Here is a 25,646-nt window from a genome sequence, read left to right on the forward strand (position 1 = left end):
TGGCAACCACGTCAGTGAAATGCTTTCTCTCTTTCTTTTCAGAAAGACTGTTCTTGTGATAAAGGGGTCGGAGGGAAAAGGGCAACAACCCAAGCTTTTATAAATTCTTGCTAAACTTTATTTTCAGTGATCTTCTGCTAGTCCTTTTGTCAGTCTGCAGAAGCACAACACATACTGTGTACAAAATAGCATCCACCATTGCCTATGTTGTGGCGGCTCTACACGGCGGCTCTTTGTTTTCTACCCTTTTTTCATGCCTTATTGATGAGATGCAGAAACATAAGACCCTGTCTCCTTTTTTCACCCCATAAAATATTCACACCTGGCCTTTAACTGATCGGTCTCTTCCTTATTACTTAGTCATTTTTTACATAAGATGTTTGAAATGGTGATTTGAGCGATTTGAGGAAATTCAAATAAGACTGTCACATGCCTGAATGCAAATTATACAGAAAACACTCGACTTTTTCACATTCACATTGGAAGTCTAGCTTTAGTTTATTTGAACTAATTAAATAAACACTTATTTTATTTTAATGAGCAAGCGGTCCAGTTCTAATGATCAGTGGGAGAAGAAGATATTTGAGCATCTGTTCATTCAGGAAATAGTTTTACAGAGTTTAATGCTCTACATTCACACAGTTACAGACTTGCACAGCCAGCAGCTGTTTTCACCATGTGTCCTCCTTTTGTTGCAGAGAGGAGCACTGCTGGGGGCATCTGTCAACGGCTGCAAATAGTCTCTTATAGTTTGTATATATGCAGAGTTTTCCTGTGTGAACGTGGGAAATGGAAAAACTTGCATGAATTGCACAGTTATTCCTTTATATGAAGACGGTTTCTTTTATTTTCCTTTTATAGTGTCCTTCTTTGATTGTCTGTCATCCCTTCCTGACTTCTCCCTTCCTCCCTCCTCAAGATACCAAGATCACATAACAGTATATTAATATCATTAATGTTTGAATTTGAGAGGGCTAAAAAGCATCTTCCAACATATCAAATCAGTTAATGTTTATGGTGATGTTTTTCATCGACTAAAACTCTGCTGTTTTTGATCAGTTAGGATTACAATAGGTTTTTGTATTTGCTAAAAGCCATAATAATAAAATATTTTAAAGTTTTTCAATATTGTTAATGGTAAACGTTAACAGCTTTCCTTTTGGCTCTGCCTAAAAATGTACTTTCAGACACTGATCTGAGTTTTGTGATGTTGCTCTTAAACATAGACTAGCTTGTCCTTAAGTCACCTTGTAACTGATTTAGTGTTTTGCAAACGGTCAATATCCAATTGGAAGACTTATTTGCGCCTAAGTTTTAATTTCATTGCTGATTTCCTGAGATGTTTTAATATTTCTTCCAGATGTACTTTCCTCATGATGCCACCTGTGAAGTGCATCAGTCCCTCCTGCAGCTGAACTTCAGCACAACATAAAGCTGCCACCCTTAAGGATGGTGTTATAAGGTTCGCAAGCCTCGTCTATTTTCATTATGACTATAGATTCAACTTTAACTTCATCAGATCTTGGCACTTATTTTGAAAAGGTGGGGTATTTGTCTCTGTATGTATTTGCAAACTATAATCTGGATTTTATGCTCCTTCTAGAGTGATTGCATCTTCTTCTTCAAGTGACCTTTTAGAACATCCTGCACATTATTGGATTAACTGTGGATAATGTCATTTGTATATTATCTCCAGCCAGCAGCTTTGCAAGGTATGTTGCTTTTATTCTAGGGTGGTTATGTGCATTTCACATCAAACGTGTTTGTGTCTTGATCACAGAACCTGTCTCCTATGCAAATAGTGTGAGTCATAGATATTCTGATGCTGCTTCTACTTCTTTCAATTGCTTGAATGGATGAATATGGCACCTTCAGACATTCATACCTAGGGATGAACCAGATTTAAGAAGGTCTTCAATTCTCTTCCTGATATATTGCCAGATTTCTTTAGATTTTTAAATGATGTCTTGAAAGGAAGCAGCTTGTTTAAACTACATCCACAGGTCTGACTCCATTTAGCTCAAAGGTTCTAATTTGACCATTATCAGAAGCTTACAAAAATATGGTATCAGGGGTTTGCTAAATCAATTTAAAGGCATGTTGGTCTTAGTGTGTACAAACGTTTGCCTTTGAGGAAAGTAACAACATGTATTTAAAAAAGAAAAAAAGCCTCTGTCTCTGAGTTTAACTCAGAGAATTAACTTTTAGCTGCAAGAACTTGAAAATGAGAACGTACACTTTGCAGATTTCTGGTTGTTTAAAAATGTCCTATATCGTTTTTGTAATAGTTATATCTGATTGATCATGAACACATAGGTAGAGAAAGAAAAAAAGACCACTTACATCTTTTTGTTGGATGTTTTGCCAATAAAAAAAGGGTTAGTTTAACAGATTAATTACATTTTCAGCACTGGAGTGTAGTCGTGCTTCAATGAGCTGTGAAACCTAAGCTTGTTCAGAAAACTCTCATTATTTTTATTCTTATGTCCTTGTCTTTGAAAGTAAGCAGGACTAATGACGCAGTGTTGTATAGCTAAGCTCTTTGATATCATAATTTTGTAAAACATTTAGTCAGCCCCTGTTTTCTCCAATTTATTTAACTTGCATTTAGCTTTAGCACAAAAAACACAGAAAAAATAAACATAGACAAAATTGTTTGCTTGTCCTCTTCCATGCTTCACACTCCTTCACACTGCTCCAAAGATCCTTGCCTGCTGATTACTGCAAACCTTCAACTGTCATCTGCAGTGCTGTGAGAGATTCCTTGGGGAGGTTTCGTGAAACAATTAAAACTAAAGTTTTATTGTGTAACTGATATAATGTCCCTGTACCATGCATAGAAAACATGGTTTTCTATGCTTATAATGCACAGTAGGAGTCCATGTCTCCACAGGGAAAAAAACGGGCAAGTAAAACTTACTGAACCATGTTGCCTCTCCCGGTTGATGCATTTGTAATTTTAATACATTCAAGTATTCCAACATTTGTCACAATAAAATCAACACTAACTAATTCATAGCTCTGAAATAGAAAGGAAATGGATACAGGGTTCACCTAAGTTGACTGACCAAACAGGGAAAACATGAATTAAAGGGGCAGCCAAGAGGTTCATGTTTCCTCTGGAGGATCTGCAAATATTGGCAAGAAGAAAGCCCTGTTAAAATTTTACCAAAAAGACACAGCAAATATGTGAAAGTAGCCGTTCTCTTTAGATCGGACTAAAAGTAAATTATTTGTCATACACACAAACTGCTATTTGTGATCATTTCACGTCACACTAAACTGAAATTCAGTATTTGTGATCATTTCACATCACACTGAGCTGAATTCCTTAGGTAGCCTTCAGAGCTCAATCAAACTGAGAACCTGTGGCAAATAATGTTTGCAGATGCTTTCTATCCAAAGTAGAGTTATTTTACAAGAATATTGTGAAACGTTTCAGTCTACAAATGTACAAATCTGGTGTAGCGTAGCGTAACGTGCTTTTTAAAAATATTGCTTCAAGTGGAAAAAAAATACATGCCATCCTTTTTACAATTTGAAAGCAATGCATTTTGTTCCATTCACTTCATAATTATGGAGCACTTTGTTTTGGTTTATCGTAAAACTTAAATTAATTGTTTGAGGTTTGTAATGTGACAAGATATGAGAAAGTTCAAGAAGTAACAATGCTTTTGCAAGAAAGTGCAAAATAAAACCATAGTTTAATGAGATTTGTGGAGAAAACGATATTATGAAGGACCACCAGGAAGGACAGTCTGATAACTTGCATAGCAAACAAAGTGGGCAGCTAAGCACAGTCTTCTCTTATGATTTGCCACAAACGACCTTCCACCTTCTCGTCTCTGAGCCTACTCAGTGGACACAGTTGACCGAACGCCCCCTTAGTCTGCTGGTAAAGAAAACATGTGATTCACTGCTGCTCTTTTCTGTTATTGCCCAGCCATTTAGTCTTGCATCACCACAGCAACCGTCGCAGTCGATGTGTGCACGGCTTGAGCTTGAAGTTCTGACATTCAAAGCTGGAAAACACTTCTTGTAGTGAAAACAGTGATTAATTTCTGAAATGATTCAAGCCCTTTTCTCATGTATAGCATGCCTCTTGTTCTGTACGAGGGCGGCAAAGTCAAGAAGTACTCATGCCGATACTGTATGACTTTACATACTGACCTGTTTGTTTTCAGCACTACTCTTTATAGTCTGATCCGCTGCCCCTAACTTGAAGCTGCCCGCACATTTTTGTTTCAGAGCTCTGCCTTTGTCAGAGGAGGGAATAAACAAGGGAGCTTGGTATTCTGCACTGGTTCTGACAATGAGCAGCTATGTTTAGTGACACAGGCATTACTGCAGTCTTGTTTGTGGTGATCTATTCCAAGAATGTTGGAATACTACATGCTATAGCTTTGATAGCGGGTTGGTTCTCTGATTGATCTGCTGCTTGAAAGCTGCAAGGAGTAAAGAGAATGGGCGAGAGAATGATTAAGTGCTACTACAATGTGATAAAGCTGCAAAGTAGTTAAAGAATAGGTTGTTCCCTGAGGTGAGTTTTGTGTGAAAGAGGAACTCAGAAGCTGCATTCACACTGAGCAATAATGCACATCTGCTCAGCCTGTTCCCCACTGAATGCCTTTCAATAAATCAGAGAAAATATCAGCAGAGGTCATTATTTGTTACCTCTCAAACTGAATTTAATGGGCTCCTTGTTGGCCGACTCAGCCAAATCAAAGAATGAGTTGGCTGAGTCTGCGCCACATCAGCTTTGATGGGCTGTCTGGCATTCCCTGCACACCCTTCCATCTAAGAAATATTGTTTTATGAGGCTTGCATATTTCCTGATGAGTCGTTATGATGAGAAGCAATGTTCTTTTGCATAATTGTCACTGAATATCCCTCAAAACAGTTTTAATTTGTTTTGACTGGAGAAAAATATTCTACATTAATAAAGAATAGCCTTAAGTTTCTGTGTTTTTGTTTTCGACTTCATCTGTCAGGTCTAATCATTGCCAGCAATGAGGTAGGTGTTCAGTGTAATTTTTGTTCAAACTTAAAGAGCAAAGTCTAGTAAAAAATAAATAAATAAAAAGTAGAAAAGAAAAATTGGTGTTATTGGCATTGAATCCAAGCTTAAAAATCTTTAACACTATTCTGTTCAGTTTAAAGTGTAAAACCAGTTCCTGACACAATATCACAAGGGAAAAATTATTTTTGGCTTCTCTATTACTTTGTCTGTCTGCTCTGTGCTCTTATTATTTCAGCAGGTAATGGGCACCTTCATATTCTTGCCAGTGGTTGGTAATCTAAAATGTCTGTGACAATTTTACAGCAAAAGCTCAATCTAGAAATAGAATCTTGTTATGGTCATTAGAAATAATAACAATCTTTGGTGAAGAGCAGTAGAGAGTAGAGTAGAGAAAAGCTCAAAGACTGACCTTGAACATCTTTATGCATAGAAAGATGTAAACACCATATTATTCTTCCACAGACTGCTGAAAAATGCCTTCAGGTGTGATTAGATTGAAGATAGTCTTTTATTCCAAAGACTGCTCCTAAAATTGTTTGAATTCTTTTTTGTTGAAATAAAATGCTTGGAAACCTTTAATAAAACTGAAATAAATCTCAACACATGTCAAAAGTAATTCTCTCACTGTTACTTTTTCCTCTTCAAAGAATGTCTCGCTACAAGTTTCATTTTGTCATTCACCAAAATCTTCTGTAATCTTTCATCAACACTGTTTTTTTTCAAATTTCCTGCATTTTGGTTCTGAGCATGCAAACATCTTGCACCCTTCTAAACTCAGAGTAAACTCACTGGTCAGACAACATTAAACTAGGGAAACCACAAATGATACAGGAGGTTTGACTCTACCGCAGTGGTTAAACACCAGGATACGACTGGTTGTATAGCAGGTTTTATGTCCTCAATGATTCTTCAGTGACGATCGCTCAGTTTCTATTTGAAGTGTTTTTGTTTTTCTGAGACTTTTCACAAAGCAAAGTTTAGGCTTGGGGATGACAAGACAAACAGACAGATATCGACAGAAAGATGTATATAAATTTGAGACTAATAAAAAAATTATTTAATGAAATTGATGTGGTTTTTAATACAAACTGATGCTCTCAAATGGATACTTAAGTATGCAGATGACATTCCTGCTTAATCTTTTTATTTGAAGAGGACTATTGTCTTTTTAGATTTTCTTTCTTAACTGGTGTGAGCTACACAATCTTCTACTAAACCTGAGCAAACCTAAAGAAATGTCCAGAGACTTTAGAAAAAGTCAATCCTCCTGCACAACTTATATTGATAATGAACTTATAGAGTCAGTCACAAGGTTTTAAATATCTTGGCGTTAGGCTTGATCACAAGTTCACATGGAAGTCTTTGTACTGATCTTATCAGTCCAAGACTCAACAATGTGTGCAGTCTTAATGTTCATAGCAAGAATCTGTATATGTTCTCTTGTGCTTTCATTGAAATGATTTTATCCTTTTGCATTATCTGCTGGTTCGGAAATGATTCTGCGGCACAGAAAAACACTGCGTTGCATTACCAAGTATGGAGAGCATCTGCAAGGACCATGTGGACAACAAGGCAAACAAAATTATGATCCACAATACCCACCTCCTTAATCCCTTCTGCAAACCCCTTCCATCTGGACGACAGTTCTCTCTGCCTGTTTTCAGCAGGACAGCAACGCTCAGCACACAGCCAGAGCTGTCATGAAACAGTTTAGATCAAAGCATGTTCATGTGTTAGAATGATCTTCTTAAGCTCTATAGTCTCCTCATCTCAACTATCACAGTGATGAGTTAGTCGTTGCTGTTATTACATTGACACCTACAGTTAATTTGGTTAATGTTATTGTAATATTATTTATTTGGTTGATTAGTTTACTTGGGAATAGAAAAGGGAATGAAAAAAATACTAGACAATAATGATCACAGAAATGAGTTGACAGAAGTCTCAGCCTGCAACAACACAATGTTACATTATGTCCAAAGTGAAGTGTAACTGTCTTCATTAAATTGTTAGTGGACTTGTCATTACCAGTTATGAATTTCCCTTTTTGTTGTTAAATAAGGCTGCACCACACAAACTCTGAAGGCTTAAAACTGTTTTTAATCTCTATTCAGTATTTCTTGTTAATATGTGAGTTTTACATACAGTATATCCAACCAAAAAAAGACAGTGATTTTCATTTAGTGCTACAAAGCATATAGTTGGTACATTTCAGCTTTTTTAACAGTATTACACTTTAGAACAATGTCCTCTGAATTTATGTTGCTTTTTTCCCTAAACAACCAGCTTGCCTCTGACTCTCATCCAGAGACAGATCCATTGTTCACAATCTTACAGTATAACAAAAACAACAAGAATAGCATAATAATTTCCCCAACACATCCTTCCCCAGTGACCCCCACTTGTCTTTCATTATTCTCTTTTTCTGTGCAGAGTCTGGATGCAGCCCAGCTGCATCCAATTCAGGCTCACAGTACTTGAAATAACAGGTATCATTTCCAAGGCAATCTCTTCTTCTGGAGGGAAACTCATCCTGTTATTCTGAGTTTGCTTTTGCAGGCTATGCCTTCCAACCTCTTGGCTTTTTTTTTTTCTTTTTTAGAAAACACTAAAAAGTAATTTGAAAGCTCTTTACAGAAAGACAGGAGTAGCAGGTGCATATATTTCCCTCTGCCAGTCTTAAAATGCTTCTGAATGTAAACCAATTTAAGTTACAAGACCACCGTAGCGGTCCGCATTAGTGGGTGTCACAGTGACCATTGTGAGCTTGAGACTGACGCTCCAGGATGACGGACGGCTCATATAGCAGATCGTCCTCTCCCAGTGTGGAGCCATGATCCAAGTTCACAAAGTTTGGGATGTTGAAGTGAGACAGGAAAGCACACTCTCTGTCTGACTTACTTTTCTCAATGAGGCCATTGAGAGGTTGGTGTGCCCCGCTTTCCTCAATGTCCTCGTCCATCTCATCTAGTTCACCAGAGCGCTGTAGTCTTCCAGCTTTGTCTTTTGCAGAACTCCTTTTGTCTCCCGGTTTCTGTTTCTCATGGGCCTGATCTTCCTCACTGATGTAGAAATTAAAGTACGAACGGGAGCCTTCTAACAGCGGGCGGGAGAAAGCTTTGTCGTTATCGTCCTGGTGGCCATTGATGTCTACCAGACAGCCTTCTGGTTGGTGCCATTTCTCCCCCAACTCTGGGTTTCTGTTTCAACAATCAAAGAGAAATTGTGAGTGATGCTGCACAGGAGAACAGCTTTAATAACTTGAGATTTCTTAAATGCCATCAATACTTAAAAGGATTCAAATAGCTTTTACTTGTCTTGCTGTATCTTGTCTGCTTCATAAGGATGATTTGTCAAATTTCTGGCATAGTTTTTATGAGGATATGACAGAAGTAGGGAAGGGGTGTTGATAGCTGAGTAAAAAACTCTCAACTCAATATTGGATTATTGTCATCTCATTTTAATTTGTGTTGGGTAACAGATTTCTTGGTAATCTTTATTGCTCGACATAAAGCTCCAATCATCTTTTACAGAGAGCAAGAGATAAAGTCATTATGCTTTCCACACTTTGCCATTATTCCATGCTGTGTAGAAGAACGCTGTTTTCTATTATTACATTTTTCAGATAGCAAAAAAATCCTATTAATGAAATTCTTGTCTTTAGCAAAATCACCAGTGGCACTGCTGTGGCAAGTTCAACCAAGTCTTTGAAAATAAATGCAAGTGGAGCATTTATTGATCAGACATTCTAGGAACTTCTGCACTGTTATCAGTGACTTTCCTTTTCTCTGGGGCATCCTGTGAATGCGACATAACAGAAGTACATTTATTTTAGCTACTAAGCTAGATTGGAGATCCTGATTTGTTTACAAACTCCACCAGGAATGGTTCACATATAAATGTTGCCCTGCCCTGGGCAAGTCCTTCCTTCTGCACTCCTGCACTCCTTCATTTTACACACATAACCAAAGCACACACCCCTGCCGTTACAAATACTAGAAAAAAAATCAATCATACAACTTATACCAATTAGCATAATACTGACTAATATAATATATATACTGTATATATACATATATCTGTTTGGTGCTCGTTCTGCTCCTCACAAGGAGGATAAGTTTAGAAATAGCCTGAATAATTCTTGTGCTGTATTGTTAGAATTAGCCTAAACTAGTCTGCTAAAAAACAAAACATAACAAAACAAAACAAAAAAAAATTTTAAAGTTTGAGTTTTAATACATATAATAAAGATTTTGTGAACCCGAAGTTCTCTCTTCAGTGTGGAAAAATTTTATTTAAGTTTTGACAAGTAAAAGTATTTTGCACTTACAACTAGAGAAGATCTATTTCAATCCAGATTCAGTGAACTTGCCTTTTAATGAAGGACCAACTAAAGCAGCAAATCAACCACCTGGTTGAGCATCATCAGCCAGGTGCACAGACACATTTTGTTACTTTGCTTACATGGTGCAAAACACTGTTGCACACTGCTCCCTTGACTGAACAAGCAAGCAAGCAGTACATCACATAGAAGCAGAAGGGTAAAAAAAAAACCCAATCCAATTTAAACTTTTGGAGAAGTGCATTTTTAAAGTCACTAAGTTTCTAAAACAACCATTAGATACAGTCCATGTTAAAGGCTGTTGTTTGGGGATGATGCCAGAGCAATGTGTTAAATTTTATAAGAACTTTACCTGGATCTGTGTGATTTGGTCAGATTGAGATTTTGGCAACAGCCATTCCAGGTGATTTTTGGCATGAAACAGGAGATAAATTTTAAAGCTGAAGAACATATCAACTTGTCGTCAATATCGTGCAAAATCTCAATTGCAAAGTTTGACTGAATCAATATTTCTAAGGTTTTTAGATTTACTCAAGTGTGCTTCAAATTAATTATTCTTATGGTACTCTTGTGCTAAAACATTTTAAATGGAAAATCTAGTTCCATTCGTCATCAAATAAAAATGTATCTTTAGAACGTCCTTCAAAAAAATACTGATGTAAATTACATGACCAAAGAAACAATCAAAAAATAACGAATGCTTTGGCAGATATGAGCTCAACGTTCTTTCATGGCCATCTCAGTCCTAAATCCTTTTGAAAACTGCTCCTCACACAGCTCAGAGATGAAAAGGTCAGCTCTGAATAGCTTGATCTCACCTCCGTGCTGACTCAATCCCTATTAGAAGGCTGAAAGTAAAAAGGGGAAACACGGATCACGCTGCTTTTCTACACTCACTCCTGATGTGGTGCTCCAGTCTTTGTGAGCAGCGTGAGAACGAAGAACATGAAAATGACGAAAACTGCCAGTCCCACCCAGAAACCTATGACAATGGAGTCTGAAAGATAACAGAAGACAGTCATTTGGTTAATTTGTTTAAATCCCATTTAGCCTGCCTGCTTTTTATGTGTTTATGATAGGAAGTTCTCACAATCCTTAATTAATGATTCCAAGTGAGCATTATTATATTTTTCCAAAACTTGATTAGAGTACAGTAGCTGACTTGTTTACTACCACAATGATGTCTCATTAAGTGGTTTGATTATTATCTGAGAAGCAGGAGAAAACTGCTACATTAAGCGTTGCTTGTAGATAATGTTAGTGCAAAGCAGGCATAAGGGGGTCAGCCTTCAGCAAAAGCAATAAAGATAATGGACCCCAATAAAGAGCTAATGGATCATAATTAAATTAAAGTGCACAAAAGGCACATATAGCCTTAATGCACGAGGAGAAAATGTAAACAATCAGTGCAACAAAGTCAGAGGAAAGAATGAAGCTTACATCTGTGCGCTTTAAGTCCCTCAAAAGAGACAGGCTCCTCGTCGTCGTAATACTCATACTGCCAGACGTAGTCACTGCGTCGTGCGCTGACTTGGCTTCGGTTGTGGAAGTCGGACATTTCAAACAATTTTGCGAACCTTTACAGCTGAGAACGAGTCCATGAAAAAAAGAAGCCACGCAAACGCGGATTTAACCCCCTTCCCAGGCATGCTGAACATTTCTGCGGTTAAAAAAGGAGAACAAAACAAAAACAAATTCATATCCTCAATTCTAAAAAAAAAATGTCGATAATAATAATAATTAAAAAAAAACAAAACTGTAAGATTTTATATTAGGCTGCAAGTCCTTTACATAGCACTCATGATATGAGCCTCAACGTGGAAATCCATGGCGTTACTCGAAAACTCTGCCCATCGTCATGCTCTGGGAGTGAGGCAGCAGCCTTTTGGAGAGCTTCTCAGTGCGCATCACCTTATCCAACAGCTGTGGGCTGGTGGCGCACTTTCTGGGAACGGAGATATTACGCCGCAAATGTGTTCTAAGAAACTGATGTTCTCCAATCAGCAGTGTAGTTCCTGTGTGGTTGAGAAAACTGTATTTGCGCAGAAGTAATGACACATGGTGCCACTGTTAAAAAAATGGAACATTGGAGCTATAGTTTTTTGTAGTGTTCTTAAAATGTAATCAACATACGCATAGCGAATTATTGCATGGATTAGTGCAGATTTTCAGATTTGGATGTTCTCGCCAGAAGTCAGTAATGACAAAACAAACAAACAGCAAAACAAATATGGTGATTTGATTTTGCGTAAAACCACAAATCAATATATTGAATTACACGCAGTTTTTCATATTTATGGTCATACACGCATGAGTGGAAATTTGAGTCAAAAATTAAACGAAAAAAAAGTTGTTTTCATTCTTACATTTTGAGGGATCGTTGTATAGCTACTGCGGCTGTAGGAGGCGCTCTTTCTTCTGTACATCTCAAACGGGTTGTTCTCATTTTCTTTCCTTAATGGCACATACAGAACATAGAAATTCAACTTTTAATTAAAAGTCTAAGGAGTTTGTATAAAGATATGCTTAAAAAATATTTTCAAATGGTGACTCCATTGTTGAGCCACCGTAAACAACTCTGTTTATGGGTTCTGACGTCACGGGTTTATATCTTGCCAGCAGAGATTGAGGTGTGGAGGATGTCATAAAATGAGAATTATCTGTTTGGCTTTATATGTGATTATGACTGGAGAATTATTCATTGGGCTCTCCCAACCATAACAGGACCACCGGGTCTTATATATTGGATTTTCTATGGGTTTTTTTTGGTGTTTTTTTTTTCAGGAAAAAACAAAAACTGAGTCCAAAAGGAGCTACAGACTAAAAAAACTACCCTCTGTACAACAACACAAAAACATATGGAGGAAAAAAATAAAATAACAAATGCAGAAGGAAATGAAATAAATTGATAATGAAATTTTGCTGCTGCAGCCCTTTAAGAGGTTGATTACAAAGCTAGAACAACTTCTCTGAAATGCCTGCTTGCTCTAACAAAAAGAAAATAAATGAAATGAGGTGGTGTGCTTATAACTCAAAATTGTTCTCAAAAGGATACAATGAGACAAATTTTTAAAAGCTCTCATCACATCATTCTGAAAAACTTCATTTCATTCAACAAGCTTAGTAATAGCTACCGCTTTCCTAAAATATCTGAGCTATCTTTTCAGGAGAGGTTCTTTTCTTTCAGCTATGCAGCAGTAATTCACTAATTTCCACATCATGGAAATTAAAATCAACCTGTACTGACAGAAACATCTGTGCATCTTGACTGTGTCTCATTTATTCCAGCAGATAAACAATCTATTCTTTCCTATAGAGTGCTAAGCAAATTCATTCATTCATTCATTCATTCATTCATTCATTCATTCATTCATTCATTCATTCAGGTTTCTTAGGATGTCTGGCTACCTCAGTTTAAAATGCTGCTCCATCTGGTGGCATGATCAGGAACAACAAAGAGGAAAATCTGAGGTACAAATATTTTTCACAAAACAAGAAGCAGTATTGAATTATTAAGTAAAGTTTTGTTAAGAAAAATGGTGGGTTGCTCCAGGAAATCCAACTAAATTTATAAACTTCTTTACTGAGACGCTACAGTTTTATAAATCAAGTGCAAAGTTTGACCCCATAAATATATATTCATTCTGTAAATTTCATCTGGCATGAATTGTACGTTAGTTCTAAAAATAAAAAGCCTGACAGACTCGTTTGAAAAAACATTGTTTTGGCTGTTGGGTTCTGCATGTTAGTAATGTACAAGAAAATATTTCTAAGGCCAGGTTACTCAGGTCAAAACAAGTTGGCTCCTGTTCAGGGTTTACCATTTACCCAAACAAGTTATTGTTCATTTATCACAATTTTCATAAATAATGTTCCTTGTAAATGTAATAATAATGCTTGGTGAGTTGCTTCTTATAAGTTCCTGTTAATAAAAGAGTCCTATCAAGAGCTTATTTGAAAAAGCAGTTGCATAAAGATATTTATATGTTTTTTTAAAAATATATATATTATCCAAATGCCTGTGTTGGTGCTTTATTGAATAATAAGCGACAGCTGAATTATGTCTGAGTTTAGCATATTTACTCTAAAATTATATAAGATGCCAAACATATAGTAATAAGGACACCCAAGATATTTTGTCTTTTTTCAGTATCAATTTTATTATTAGCATCAATGGGCTGAATCAGAGCTTCCTTACCATTCAATTTTACTTCATATTTGCCAGAGCATCAATAATGCACGTCTTAATAAATAACTCATCTCTAAAAGCTGTCTTGTGGGATTTTCTTTGGTCTCTTGCTTTGTTCTGCTTTAGTCAAAGTAATCTCAGAAAGATGTTCTGCTGTTTGCTCAGCCGGTGTTTGACGTGCTTTGATCAGAAAGAGGGCACCTAATGGTTGCTGGTAGTAAAAAATGAAATGCTTTGCAGATAGATGTAACAGCTTCTTGTATTACCAAGAAATGCATACATGCAAAAGAAGACTGTATTGTCTGAATGGATAAAGGCTATATTTCCATTACAGCATGCCAATATTACATATATTTGTATGTGACTGTAGGGGTTAAATTTTATTATTGATGGGATTGGTGGGATACATTTTCCAGAAAATATACTATGTCATACCTGTATTGTATTTTTTTTTTTGTGGTTGTAAATCTGAAACTCTGATGTCACCAAAGATGAATATCATCCCTTTGAACTGCTGCCTAGGCTCCAATCTGCTGCCCTGAGCCGAGCCTGCTTCTGAGCCTCAGAGATAAAAGAGTAATAAATAGGTGCATAATGCAAACAAAATGAGTCATCCTAAAGATTTATCTCATTTACAACAAATGTAAACTGTTCAACTAAAAATGAGCCATGAATCCAAGCAAGTAATTCTTCTGACTAAACATTTAACTGTCACTTGCTTCTTCCCCTAACATTAAAAATGATGTAACCTGTCAAAAATGTTAATGAAATCCTTTAGATTTTTGGACAGTCTTTATTGCTAACAGACAAAAACATCTGTTTCACATCATATTATTTTACCAAATGGGCAAACTGCTGGTTGACACTGTGTTTATTTTGCATTACATGTTGATGCTGTTTGTGTTGTCATTACACTACTGTTTAATTAACTTACATGCAATGCTAATATTATCCATGACTTGTCAGGATCTCAAGTCTCCCAAGCTGAAAAGTTTAGAAATGTCCTGTTGAGGCGTGGGAGGGTGAATGTCAGATATTAAGATGAAGATGTTTGTCTTTACACCAAAGTGTGAACTGTTTGATGGTGTTAATAGTGCAGCAGCAGTGTGGTGATTGTTGTGTCAGTTCAGTGTTTGTGGAATGATGTAGTTGGTGAAGAGATGAGGCAATCATTAGTTTATAGCAGCGTTTCCCAATTCCGGTCCTCAGGCCTCCCTGCTCTGCATGTTTTAGATGTGCCTCTATTCCAGTGCAGCTGATTCAAATGATTGCATGACCATCAAGTGCTGCAGAAACCTGTTGATCACCCATATATTCAATCCAGGTGTGTAGCAGAAAGGAAACACCTAAAACATGCAGGGCAGGGAAGCCTGAGGACCGGAATTGGGAAACGCCGGTTTATAGTGTTCATAGAAAAGGGCTCAGCACACACCCTTGTGGTGCTCCAGTGATGGTGTTGAATGCAGGTGGCATGGTTGTACCCTCCTAAACAGATGGCAAACTGTAACTGTTTTTTTTTCCTTCATCCATACTGTTTCCCGCGCCCCTCCCTCCCCCCTGCAATGGCACTCTAGGGGGCGTGCTCCACACCTTGGGAACCGATGGCCGCCCTAGTGTATCAATATGTCTGAAAGCACGCACTTCTATATGCTCCGAGTAGGAGCATGTTTCTGCAAAAATAATCTGCTACTATCTTAGTTTTGAGAAACTGTGGAATAGTAGTATCCTACTGCTTAAGCTGTTCATGTTACAGTTATGGTTTCACCCTATCATTATCATGTGATGATAACCATTGTCTATTATTAATCTTTCTTGAAGCACAAGAGTCCATGTTGATTAGAGGTGAAACTCCTTCAGATTTGCGATGCATGTAAATGAATCTGACCTCCGGCACAAGTCTCACTACTTCAGGTGTGTCTAACAACTCAAAGACAGAAAGCTCCTGTAAGCTTTCAACAGCCACTCGCAGTCATGATCTTATTCAAAATCAGATTTAGTAATTTGCATGTGTATAGAGTGATGTTGGGAGTCAGTACAAATTCTTCTGCTGATCATCATTTACTTTTCTTTCCCCTGTTTACAAATAATAATGGCAAACATTCTGATCACATATTTGCCTCAGCTTTGTGCTACTACCGCCCACCTGTCTGGCTTATCCGAGGTGAAAAACACTAGAGAACCCAAACAAATACTAGGAGAAACTCTTTGATATTCAGCATTTGCCCTCCTGCAACGTGGAATGCATTTTCAGGACAAAATTAAGGGGAATGCAGACTTTATTTCACAAGCTCACCTGCTGATGTTTGAAATGTTCTTTCCATCATGACTTTTATTACATTCTCACGTTTCCTTCATGTGTCTTATACTAAGACAGCTCACTTCTTACACTCCAGTACAACAGCATAAAGTCACTAACTTAGAAAGGTTTCACACATATGTTTTATGCAGCTTTGCTTTTGTCTGCAAGATCAACTTTATAGATTCTCTTTTTCTTTGTTTCTTTTATTTCTTTAGGAAATGTGCTCTGATTCTCAATGCATTAGCATTCTCTTTTTGTCACAACAAAGGCAAAGCAGTCACACAAGTTAATCCCAAGCAGAGCATAAAAATGGGTGGGGCGTTGTCTTCTTCACCCTTGCTCATGGGGTGCTTATTTCTTTATTTTAAATTACAGATAGTGACTGGTATACAGAAAGCCATCAACAACATCAACGTAGGGCTTTTAAATAGATTACCTGTGCTAACATTGGACACAAAATTAAAAACATTTTCTCTGTTTCTCAATATTTTTCTCTGAACCTTTTTTCTCCTGGAGCTTTTATTTACAATACATTTTTTGCCTTGCAGTGGTTTCCAAGGGAACACTCCAGTCTTCAATTAAACTGGGATCTGGTTCTGTCTGACCTCGCCGCTGCTATTCGGGACGCTCATATAAACTTATATTAAGACATGTTCATGTGTGCTACAGTATTCTCGAGTGCTTCATGACGTCAGATCACATACTAATTTTGAATCAGATCATGAATCATCTTTGAACAGCAGCTCTCTGAGGGTGAGAATCTGAATACTAAATAGGTTTTATTAAACAGCCACTAGGTGCCTTTTTTCTTCCTTTTATTAACTTCCTGTGAGCTTCTGGCTGTTGATCATTTGATAATCTTTGTAGATAAGACACATGTGCAAGCCCCCCAAATACTGGAAGAAAAGCGCACTATTCATTTTCTAATCTTTTTTTCATATGATACACGACTTTAACTCATACTTTTTGTATTAGAAAGTAGAAAAATAATACGTGTTATAATGCAAATGAATTTATAAAAGTTCTTCAATAACTTTGATGTATGATCAAAATTTTTATTATATATGAGAAATCCAAAGAATGTAGAATGTGGTTATCAATGTTCATTTGTGGTCGCATCATCACGTTCCGTAGCTCATCACCATGTAGAATGAATTTGAAAATTATTCAATACCCTGGAACATTTTAACATATTGTTGCTTAAAACCAGATATTTCATTGGGCTTTTAAATACTTGAAATAGTGTAAAATAGAGACAACAAATTCTGACCCCTTCTACATTAGATTGGATGGAAAACATCTGTGAACTTAACCTTTTAACTTTTTCCACAATTTCTCAATTGGATTAAGGTTTGAACTTTGACTGGGACATTTAGACATATGATTGGATTGATGTCTTGCCAGTGTAGCTGTGTTTGTGTTTAAGGTATTTGTTCTGCTGGAGGATAAACCATTCTCAAATCTTTAGCAGCCTCTAAGTTTTTTATTCAAGGATTGCCCTATATTTATCTCCATCCGTCTTTCTGTCAACTCTGATGTGCTTCTCTGTCAATTCTGAAGAAAAACATCCCCACAGCATAATGCTGCCACCAAATGGTTCCTAGTTGAAATGGTGAGTTCAGAGTGGAGTCCAGTCTTAATTTTCATCCACAGAGCTTTTGTGTATTAGTCAAGCATGTGTTTTTGGTTTTGTCTGACCATAGAACCTATTTCTTACAGAAGAACTGAACAACTAACACTATCATCAGACGTTACCATCTGGATCTCTGCAACTCTTGTAGCATTGCAGTGTTTCTCTTGGCTGCTTGTCTCGGCTGTCAATTTAGATGAACAGCAATATCTTGACCATTGTATGGTTGCACCACATTATTTCTGTTTTTGGGCATTGGATTGAACAAGCTCAGGTACATGTCCAAAGGTTGAGAGTAATTTTATAATCTAATAGTGCTTTAAATGTTCTGTCTGACCTGTTTTCTGTGTTTCTTAGTCTTTATGAAGCTGTTTGTTTTAATAATAATGAACACATATTGTTGCCGAGGCCTTCACAGAACAGTTTCATTAAAACACACAAATGGAGTCTATTTACTTATGAAGTGACTTCTGAGAGCAACTGGATGCACTGGATTTTATTTTCAAGTAAATTCAAATACCTATATGTATTCAGATTGTAGTATGCAAGCACTGTTGAAAACCATGAATAATCTTTCTTAAACGAAGATCCTAAGTTCATCAGAGAGGAATGGAATTATATTAACTGACAATAAAATACATATAACTTTCCCTTGCCATATGTAATTTTGAGTACTAAGCAGTAATTTTAGAAAGATGAACCCTTTTAAATGCATAATTTTATGCATACCCCACATCTCACTCCAAAGGCTTAGCAAAAAGTAAATTGGTTATATTTGTAACAGCTTTGGAACTTTGGAAAGAAAACTGAAAACAGGCTTTACTTTGGAATAGAGACAAAGAAGAACAAGTTTATTACAGACAAAATCAATACAGAGGCTTTGGAGGGGTTAAGCAAATAAGTCAAGCTCAACATGAAGTTGGAGGCAGCAGGGTGTATGAGAGAGCATGTTGTCCTCACTGAATGAATTAGGCGTGTATCTCTCCTGCTGTCATGGAGGAATGTTTGCTCTCTTAACTCCAGGATTAACAAGAAAAATACTACAATATGGATAGAAAAGGTCATTATCATTATGACCTGGAGTAAACTGAAACCAAACTTTTTTCTGCATTGAATGCAGGCATTTTAACAGTAAATTATAATATCATTTGAAAAACTTATTTGTTCCAATAATTAATACAAACATTTCTCATCTTCCTAATGCTCCACAGATTCTCAGTTGAGATCAGATAAAGCTAGTTTTCTGGCCAATCAAGGAGAGTAATATTTAAAATGTAATGGTTATTAGAACAGGGATAAATGCTTTTGTGAAAGCACATAAACAGTCCTTAGGAGTAACACAACACAGGAAATACAACAACTGTGTCCCTTGTCTGCAATATCTTGTCTTGCGAATCTCCCCTAAGATGTTCAATGAACTTTGACATTGAACATTCACATTCCTCAAATAAAATTAAAAGTGTCAGATATCAGATTTGTCAGATTTAAATTTATTTGATGCTTTAACAATATGGTTGCACTCATTTTGTGTTGCATTGCTGAATGCTATATATAATTCAAGAATAAAAACAGTATTTCATACATATTGATGTATTTGTGTTAAAATATTAATGCTGAAGGACATTTATTTTTTTATGTGCCACATATACCCTTTTAAATTCCAAGAAAATTCTTGAAAGCCATTCAGCTCATTAAAAGATGACAGCAAAGCATTCTGTGCTACGGAGAGCTCCAACGACCTGGCAACTATGACATACTAAATAACATTACAACACCCACAAACATGCACATTTTGAAGATCAACTAAAAACGTGATGCAGAACCATGGGGACCAGGGATATAATTATATAATTAACAGCCGACAGCTGTGCCCTTAAATCTGAAAAGAAAAATGTAACATTGAGTTGGAGGTTGGAAGAGCTAGAAATTGAGTATTTGTGGTTTGCTAAGATGGATATCTAAAGAAGAAAATGAGAAACTGGAATTTTTATTTAATTTTTTATTTGAAAGAGTGCACCAGTGATGGCTCAAGTTGTTTGCAAAATGTTGTACCAAATGTGAGAATAAAACGGCTTCTGCATTAGCAAGGTCGGTTCCCAGTCAAGCAAGCTTATGCTGAAACATTGTTCTAATGCTGTTAAAATGTGTACCAGAAGCTCATCCACCATTCTTACTCCATCTTAATTCTTCATTACCAATTTATCCTTAATGGGTTCAGCCTTGAACCCATTAACTGATTTGTTGGATTGCCAGAAAGCTCCATGATGAATGTGTTTCATTATTATCATTATCATTATTATTTTGTTTCTTATTTTGCATATGAATCCAGTGGTGGTCAGTGCTTTCTGTGGTCTTCACAAGAGCCTTTATTTCACCTTCATTCTCGTCTGGCACATATTTCCCATTTACTTTCTCCATTTCTTTTGTATTCTCTTCTCACTCACCCTTTAGACGTGTACAGAAAACATGTCACTGAAAAAACTCACAAAGGGTGCAGGGGATGTACAAAAAAGAAAGATTACATTTTGATCCAGTCATGTAGAGTTCTCTTTACAATATTTTTGTTATGTTCTAATGTGGCCATTGAGTTGTGAAAACTCCAAAGGTCATCTTCGAATAGAATTATGTTTTAAATAAAGAATATGCTTCATTTCCTGGGTTTTGAATAAAACCTAGAGAACAAAATTACATGAAGTACACTGTAAAATGTAACATGATTTATCTTATTTTCTATTTTTGAAATTAGATATTGCACAAAAAGGGAAAGGAAAAAAAGAACAAACAACAACAAAAAAAAAGAAATTGAGATCGGTAATGAAAAATCACAAACTTTAAAAATTAGAATTGACTTATCAGATAGTTTGATATTTCTGGCTGAAATAAGAAATAATAAGAAAAACAGAGTCTGCATAGACCAGTGGTTCTCAAACTTTTTTCATTGATGTACCCCCTTAAAAATATATTTTTAGTCAAGTACCCCCTGACACGGGCAAAATATTTTGGAATAAAAAAGAGGTACAGTGCTGTAAAATCACTGTCTGATTTATTAAAGCCAAACAACTTATATCAGTGAACCTGACAAATACATCCATATTGCAAACATTGCATGGTTAAACAAAAAAGAAAAACAGAAGACGGTGACCACCAGGAAGGTATAAAACCAGTCAAAACTGAAATATGCAAAACGCTGCTAATTTATATTGGTCTCTGTAATGGTACAAAATTAAATATATACATAAATAATAATTCAGTGCATGAACACACATTTATATTTTATCAAACTTTTTGCAAACTAATTTTTCCCAAGACTTATTATGAGGAGCCTACTGATTTTTTAAAGATATTTTGAAAAGCTTCACGTACCCCCTGCAGTACCTCCACGTACCCCCATTTGAGAACCACTGGCATAGACAACCAGTCTGCAGTATGTTTTTCCTTAGAAGCTGTTCACTGTTCACAATCTTTGAAAAAGTATTCATACCTCTTGAAGATTTTCATATTTTGTCATATTGCAATCACAAACTTTAAGGTATGGCAAAAAGCTGTTATGCTTTAAGCCAACATAAGGTAGGCTATGATAGTGAGGTGAGAGGAAAATGATAGGTTCCATACAAGTGAAAATTTCAGCATCTGAAGCATCTAAATTTGTGCCAAGAAACAAATGTTCTGTGAAGACCAAGCATAACTTTACCAGGCATAAAGTTATGAAGAAGTTTAAATCAGGCTAAGGGTATAAAACAACATCACAAGCTTTAAACATCTCACAGAGCACTGTCAAATCTAATCCGTATGGAAAGAGTTTGGTACAAATGCAACACTATGATGCAACAGCCAAATAACTAAAATGACTGGACTGGCCTTAGAAGATTTTAGTCAAAGTTCAGGCCTAAATCAAAGTGAGAATAAGTGAAAAAATTTAAAACTAGTGTTCATAAACTGTCTCCATCCAATGTGACTGAATTATAGCTATTATGGAACAAGAAATATCAGTGCCTAGATGTACCTCACAAGACTTGGCAGCCATAATTGAATAGTACATAAGAAAGAAGGAAAGAAAGAAGGAAAGAAAGAAAGAAAGAAAAAAGAAAGAGAGAAATAAAGGAAGGAAGAAAGAAACATAAGCACTTCCATCCTCTCATGATTATCCTATTCCTTGTTAAGATCTATCCCATATAATTCCAAGCTGTGTACCTTTTACTCCGTACCATATATTCTAGTACACCTCACTTGGAGTGGCTTATTTGCATCCTCAAGCAAACTATTTGAAAGACGTTGCAGGAGACAGATAAGCAAATATATAAAACCTTTGTCTGTCTAAACACCATTCCAATAAAACATTGTCACGCAAATAATGTAAACTTTCTCTGATCCAGCTGTAAAAAGGGAACCAGAGGAATGACACTTGAAGTCAGCAAGAGCCCCGGGTGACCAATTAGCACCAAAGCTGCAACAGAGACCGAGGGAACGAAGGAATCTGTGTGGACCTTATTAGCACCAAGTTCTGATCTTTTTTTTTCCCTCGACACAGATTCTGTAATATTGAAAGAACCGGTGGGCGAAGAAATTTAAGCCTGGTCATGCATGATTCACCTTTAAGCAGACCAACTGCTATGACAAGTGATGCTTGCAAATGCATCACCCATTAGTTGTGAATGGAGTCAAATAAGAGAAGCCACACCTAATAGTGGAGCCAACTCTGCTCCAAGACACCTGACTGTTCGGCACTGCATGCAGAAATCTGTCGGATATTTTCGAGCAGTCATACAGCTCCACTCTACCCCCTGCTGGTGCACGGCACATCTGCACATTTCTAATATTGACGGCAGCTGATTAGTCAGCGCTCTGCAAAATAGAAGCTGCGTGTTTTTTTAAACAATATAACCAAAGGTTTACCATATGGGACAAAAATGCATTTGCTGAGGTACTATGATGACCTGCATCCGTCTGTTAAGTGTTAAAGGCTGGCGCGTGTCGATCCCCACCTCTTACCACGTTTTAAGCTGTGCACGAGCCTTCCTCTGAATCTGATTCGGCACGTGTTTGTTCACACCTCACACCCAAATGGCTGCTCAGATAAAGAGAAATCAGAAGTTGCGTTGCACAACATACCAAATGTCGAATCTAAACTCAAACATATCAAATACAAACGTGTTTAAAATAATAATATTAATAATAATAATAATAATAACCCTTTTCTTAGCTCAAATCATTTCGCGAATTATTCATAAATTATAATTATTTGATAAAGCTTTATGCGCAAATAGAAATATTAGAGGCGATTTTTCATCATTTTGGGCATCAGTTGTGTATTCTCTACAAACTCTGGAGATTTTTCCCCCCTCAAAATGATATTTGAAATGAAGCAAACTGACCATGTGACCGTTTGTTTGCCAAGTGTGACTTCTCACCTTTACGCAGTGGTTGATGGAGACACTTGGGGACGCGTCAAAGTTCAATTTGGCACGGGGCTCCCTGCAGGCCCTGATAAATACCAGTTTCCTGCCTCGAGACTCACTTCCGCGGGGGATTTTCCTCGGACCAGATCAACGCAAGGAGAACATGGAGAATAGCGGCGCCAGCAGTGGATTGGCGTCAGTTCGCGGTGGAGACAATCCAACACAGCAGAGCAACTTGTGGAGACCGTGGAACAAAACTGAGGGCCAACCTGCCCATTTTACGGTGATTTTTTAATAGAAAAGGTGTACAGTATTAAACTTTAAAAGAGTGGTTTCAGACATTTTATTCTGTTTTAACTTTCAGACTCGCTTTGTGCATGGAGAGATTTCCAGCGCACAGCCCAAGATTCAACAAGTCATCCATCCAGTCAAGTAAGAAAAATCTAAAGAACTTTTTTCCCCTTATAAAGTATTCATAAGTAATATTAATTAATAACATGTCTATTTTAAGATTGTTCTGGCCAAAGTCGAAATGTTTTGACTATCTGTACCGGGATGCCGAAACGCTCCTGAGGAACTATCCAATCCAAGCGACCATCTGCCCATATGAAAACTCCAGCAGCGATGAAGAAGGCGAGGATGAAGATGAAGATGAGATGGAGGGAAAGGAGCATAATTAAACGCAAACAGTACATGATATTATGATATTTATGTTTCATTTAAATTATTCTTGTACATACATGCAAAGAGACTTTCATTTCTATACCTAACAAACGTGTATATAACTAAATTATTCAAACATTCTAACTTTTGGGTAATTTGTAACATTGCAATAAAGCCTTTCAGAAGAATATTGCTCTCTTCGTATGTTTATTAATCTGAATTAAACAATCACAGAATGCCAAGGCTAAGTTTTAGTTTCAATAAATTTCTGACATGTATATGGGTAAATGAACCAATAGTGGCATAATAGCATAAATCCAGCTTAACATAAGACCCTTACTTGGAGATGTGCTTTTGCATGTAGTTTAGTTCTTCCTACAGATAAGTGCAAAATCCTAAACTCCCCATTCACATCCTGCACAGTGTCACCCGAGGTGTTAAAGCCAGTCAGATGGGAGATGCAAACCCAGTCAGGAAAGAACAGTAATGAATCAGAGAGATGTTAAAGGAAAACTCTTAGAGGACTGTCTCTCAACTGGTGCAGATCAGTAAAAAATAAAAAAACTAAAAACATATGAAATTATTCAGTTTTAAGATAAGTTACTGATGTTCCTTTCTGTGTTGCAATAGCAAATGCATGTTTGTACATTTTGAGCAGTTCTAATCTTTTCATTCAGTTTTGATATGGCAGAACAGGGTTTTATATGTGACATGAGAACATTGGCACTATGCTCCAGATCTGTTATGTAAACACTGTTAGTACTTGTAATAAAAATACCTGAACATAATGATTTCTGTGTAGTTCTACACTGAATATATTCGGTCAAACAATTCTTTTAATCTCAAAGTTGTCAGGCTCCCGTCTAATTTTGTTTAATGTGAGAATCAAACTATTGTTGACAAAGGACTATTTCATGTGTGACAAAATGTGTTATTCTTAGTATTTTTCAGTGACTCAACCAAAAAAATTAATGTGTCTTTGTGACAGTCTTGTAACAAAGTGTCTAAAGATAAATATTATAATTTTCCAGGTTTAAACTGAACAGGTTCATCCATTCAGCATAGAAATTCTTAATAAGCCTACTGGAAGATGAATGTGACAAGCAAAGCATGTTTTCTCTTAAAAATGTTACCTTTTAAAATGTTTGGATACTGGAGTTAAAATTAATTAAAAGTCCAAATAAACTATAGGAAAATAAAATAACTACTAGGAAAATAACTACTGAAAAACCTTTGATTCAGACCTATAATGTTATATAATTGTTATATATATATATATATATATAATGTCATAATTGTTTTGACAACTTATATCAGTATTTGGAAGGACAATCACCAGAGCACACAAAAATCACTTTACTTTACTTTATTAGTGCATCACAGAAAACTTGGAGACTTGTTCCAGTCTTGAACTCTTCAACTCAGCCGCCTGCTTGTGGGAACTTTTCCTGGGTTGCCTTTAGGTGTTTGGTAAAGTGTAAAGTCTGCACACCATTTTGGTGGGAAACATGGTGTCCTCTGGAAGGGGTCACTGTGCTGCCTCTGTAGTTGTGACCTCCACTGCACTGAACCAAGTTGGAGTGTTAATTATTAACTGATACTTGGAGTCTCATTCACATTTTCTTTAGAGCTCACACAGGTACAATTTAAACATTCAGCCTAACAACTACAGAAAGTAGAAATAAAAACTTTAGGTTTGCAATCAAGCAACATAAAGGCTGAGTACTTTGCATCAAAAACTGACTGGTTATATAAAATAGGAATCTGTGATAAAGTTCTCATGTCTTTTGTAGCTTCTGAGCTTTCTGAACCTTCTCATCTGAGAGTGTCAGATCCATAGTCAGTAATCTTGGTGTGAAATTTGTCCACCTCCCTAATTAAATTTAAAGTCCGTGATTCCCTTTATGATGAACTCTGTGGGTTTATGTACACCAGCTGAAGCAGATATGACACCAAGATTGCTGAATTCAGTTTTGGATGGAATAGTAAAACTTTATGATCATCAATCTTATTATAATATAAAGTTGTCTTATATTGTTCTAATATCTTAAATTATAGTTGGACTTAATGAGGCATTTATTATTTTTTGAAAATTTCCAACTTTATC

The 25,646-nt window shown here is 36.5% G+C and overlaps 2 protein-coding genes across 5 annotated transcripts; one reads left to right on the top strand and one right to left on the bottom strand.

Moving 5' to 3' along the window:
• Positions 1 to 1,640: 1,640 nt before the first annotated feature.
• LOC102235534 (protein ripply2-like) lies at positions 1,641 to 23,703 on the top strand. Its single transcript, XM_023347315.1, has 4 exons — positions 1,641 to 1,712; positions 22,899 to 23,159; positions 23,241 to 23,308; positions 23,388 to 23,703. The coding sequence occupies exons 2-4, from the start codon at positions 22,905 to 22,907 to the stop codon at positions 23,554 to 23,556; spliced, it is 492 nt and encodes a 163-aa protein (XP_023203083.1). The 5' UTR covers positions 1,641 to 1,712; positions 22,899 to 22,904; the 3' UTR covers positions 23,557 to 23,703.
• Positions 7,557 to 11,942, bottom strand: mrap2 (melanocortin 2 receptor accessory protein 2). 4 transcript variants are annotated; one of them, XM_023347314.1, is made up of 4 exons: positions 11,729 to 11,942; positions 10,803 to 11,022; positions 10,260 to 10,359; positions 7,557 to 8,220 (listed from the first exon to the last, which is right to left on the bottom strand). In XM_023347314.1, the coding sequence occupies exons 2-4, from the start codon at positions 10,918 to 10,920 to the stop codon at positions 7,758 to 7,760; spliced, it is 681 nt and encodes a 226-aa protein (XP_023203082.1). In that variant the 5' UTR covers positions 10,921 to 11,022; positions 11,729 to 11,942; the 3' UTR covers positions 7,557 to 7,757. The 4 variants fall into 4 exon arrangements, with proteins under 4 accessions (XP_023203082.1, XP_023203080.1, XP_023203081.1 ...); XM_023347312.1 differs by having other exon boundaries at positions 10,803 to 11,394; XM_023347313.1 differs by lacking the exon at positions 11,729 to 11,942 and adding an exon at positions 11,154 to 11,697.
• Positions 23,704 to 25,646: the final 1,943 nt, after the last annotated feature.

This window comes from Xiphophorus maculatus, chromosome 15 (genome assembly GCF_002775205.1).
Source record: "Xiphophorus maculatus strain JP 163 A chromosome 15, X_maculatus-5.0-male, whole genome shotgun sequence".
Lineage (NCBI taxonomy): Eukaryota > Metazoa > Chordata > Actinopteri > Cyprinodontiformes > Poeciliidae > Xiphophorus > Xiphophorus maculatus.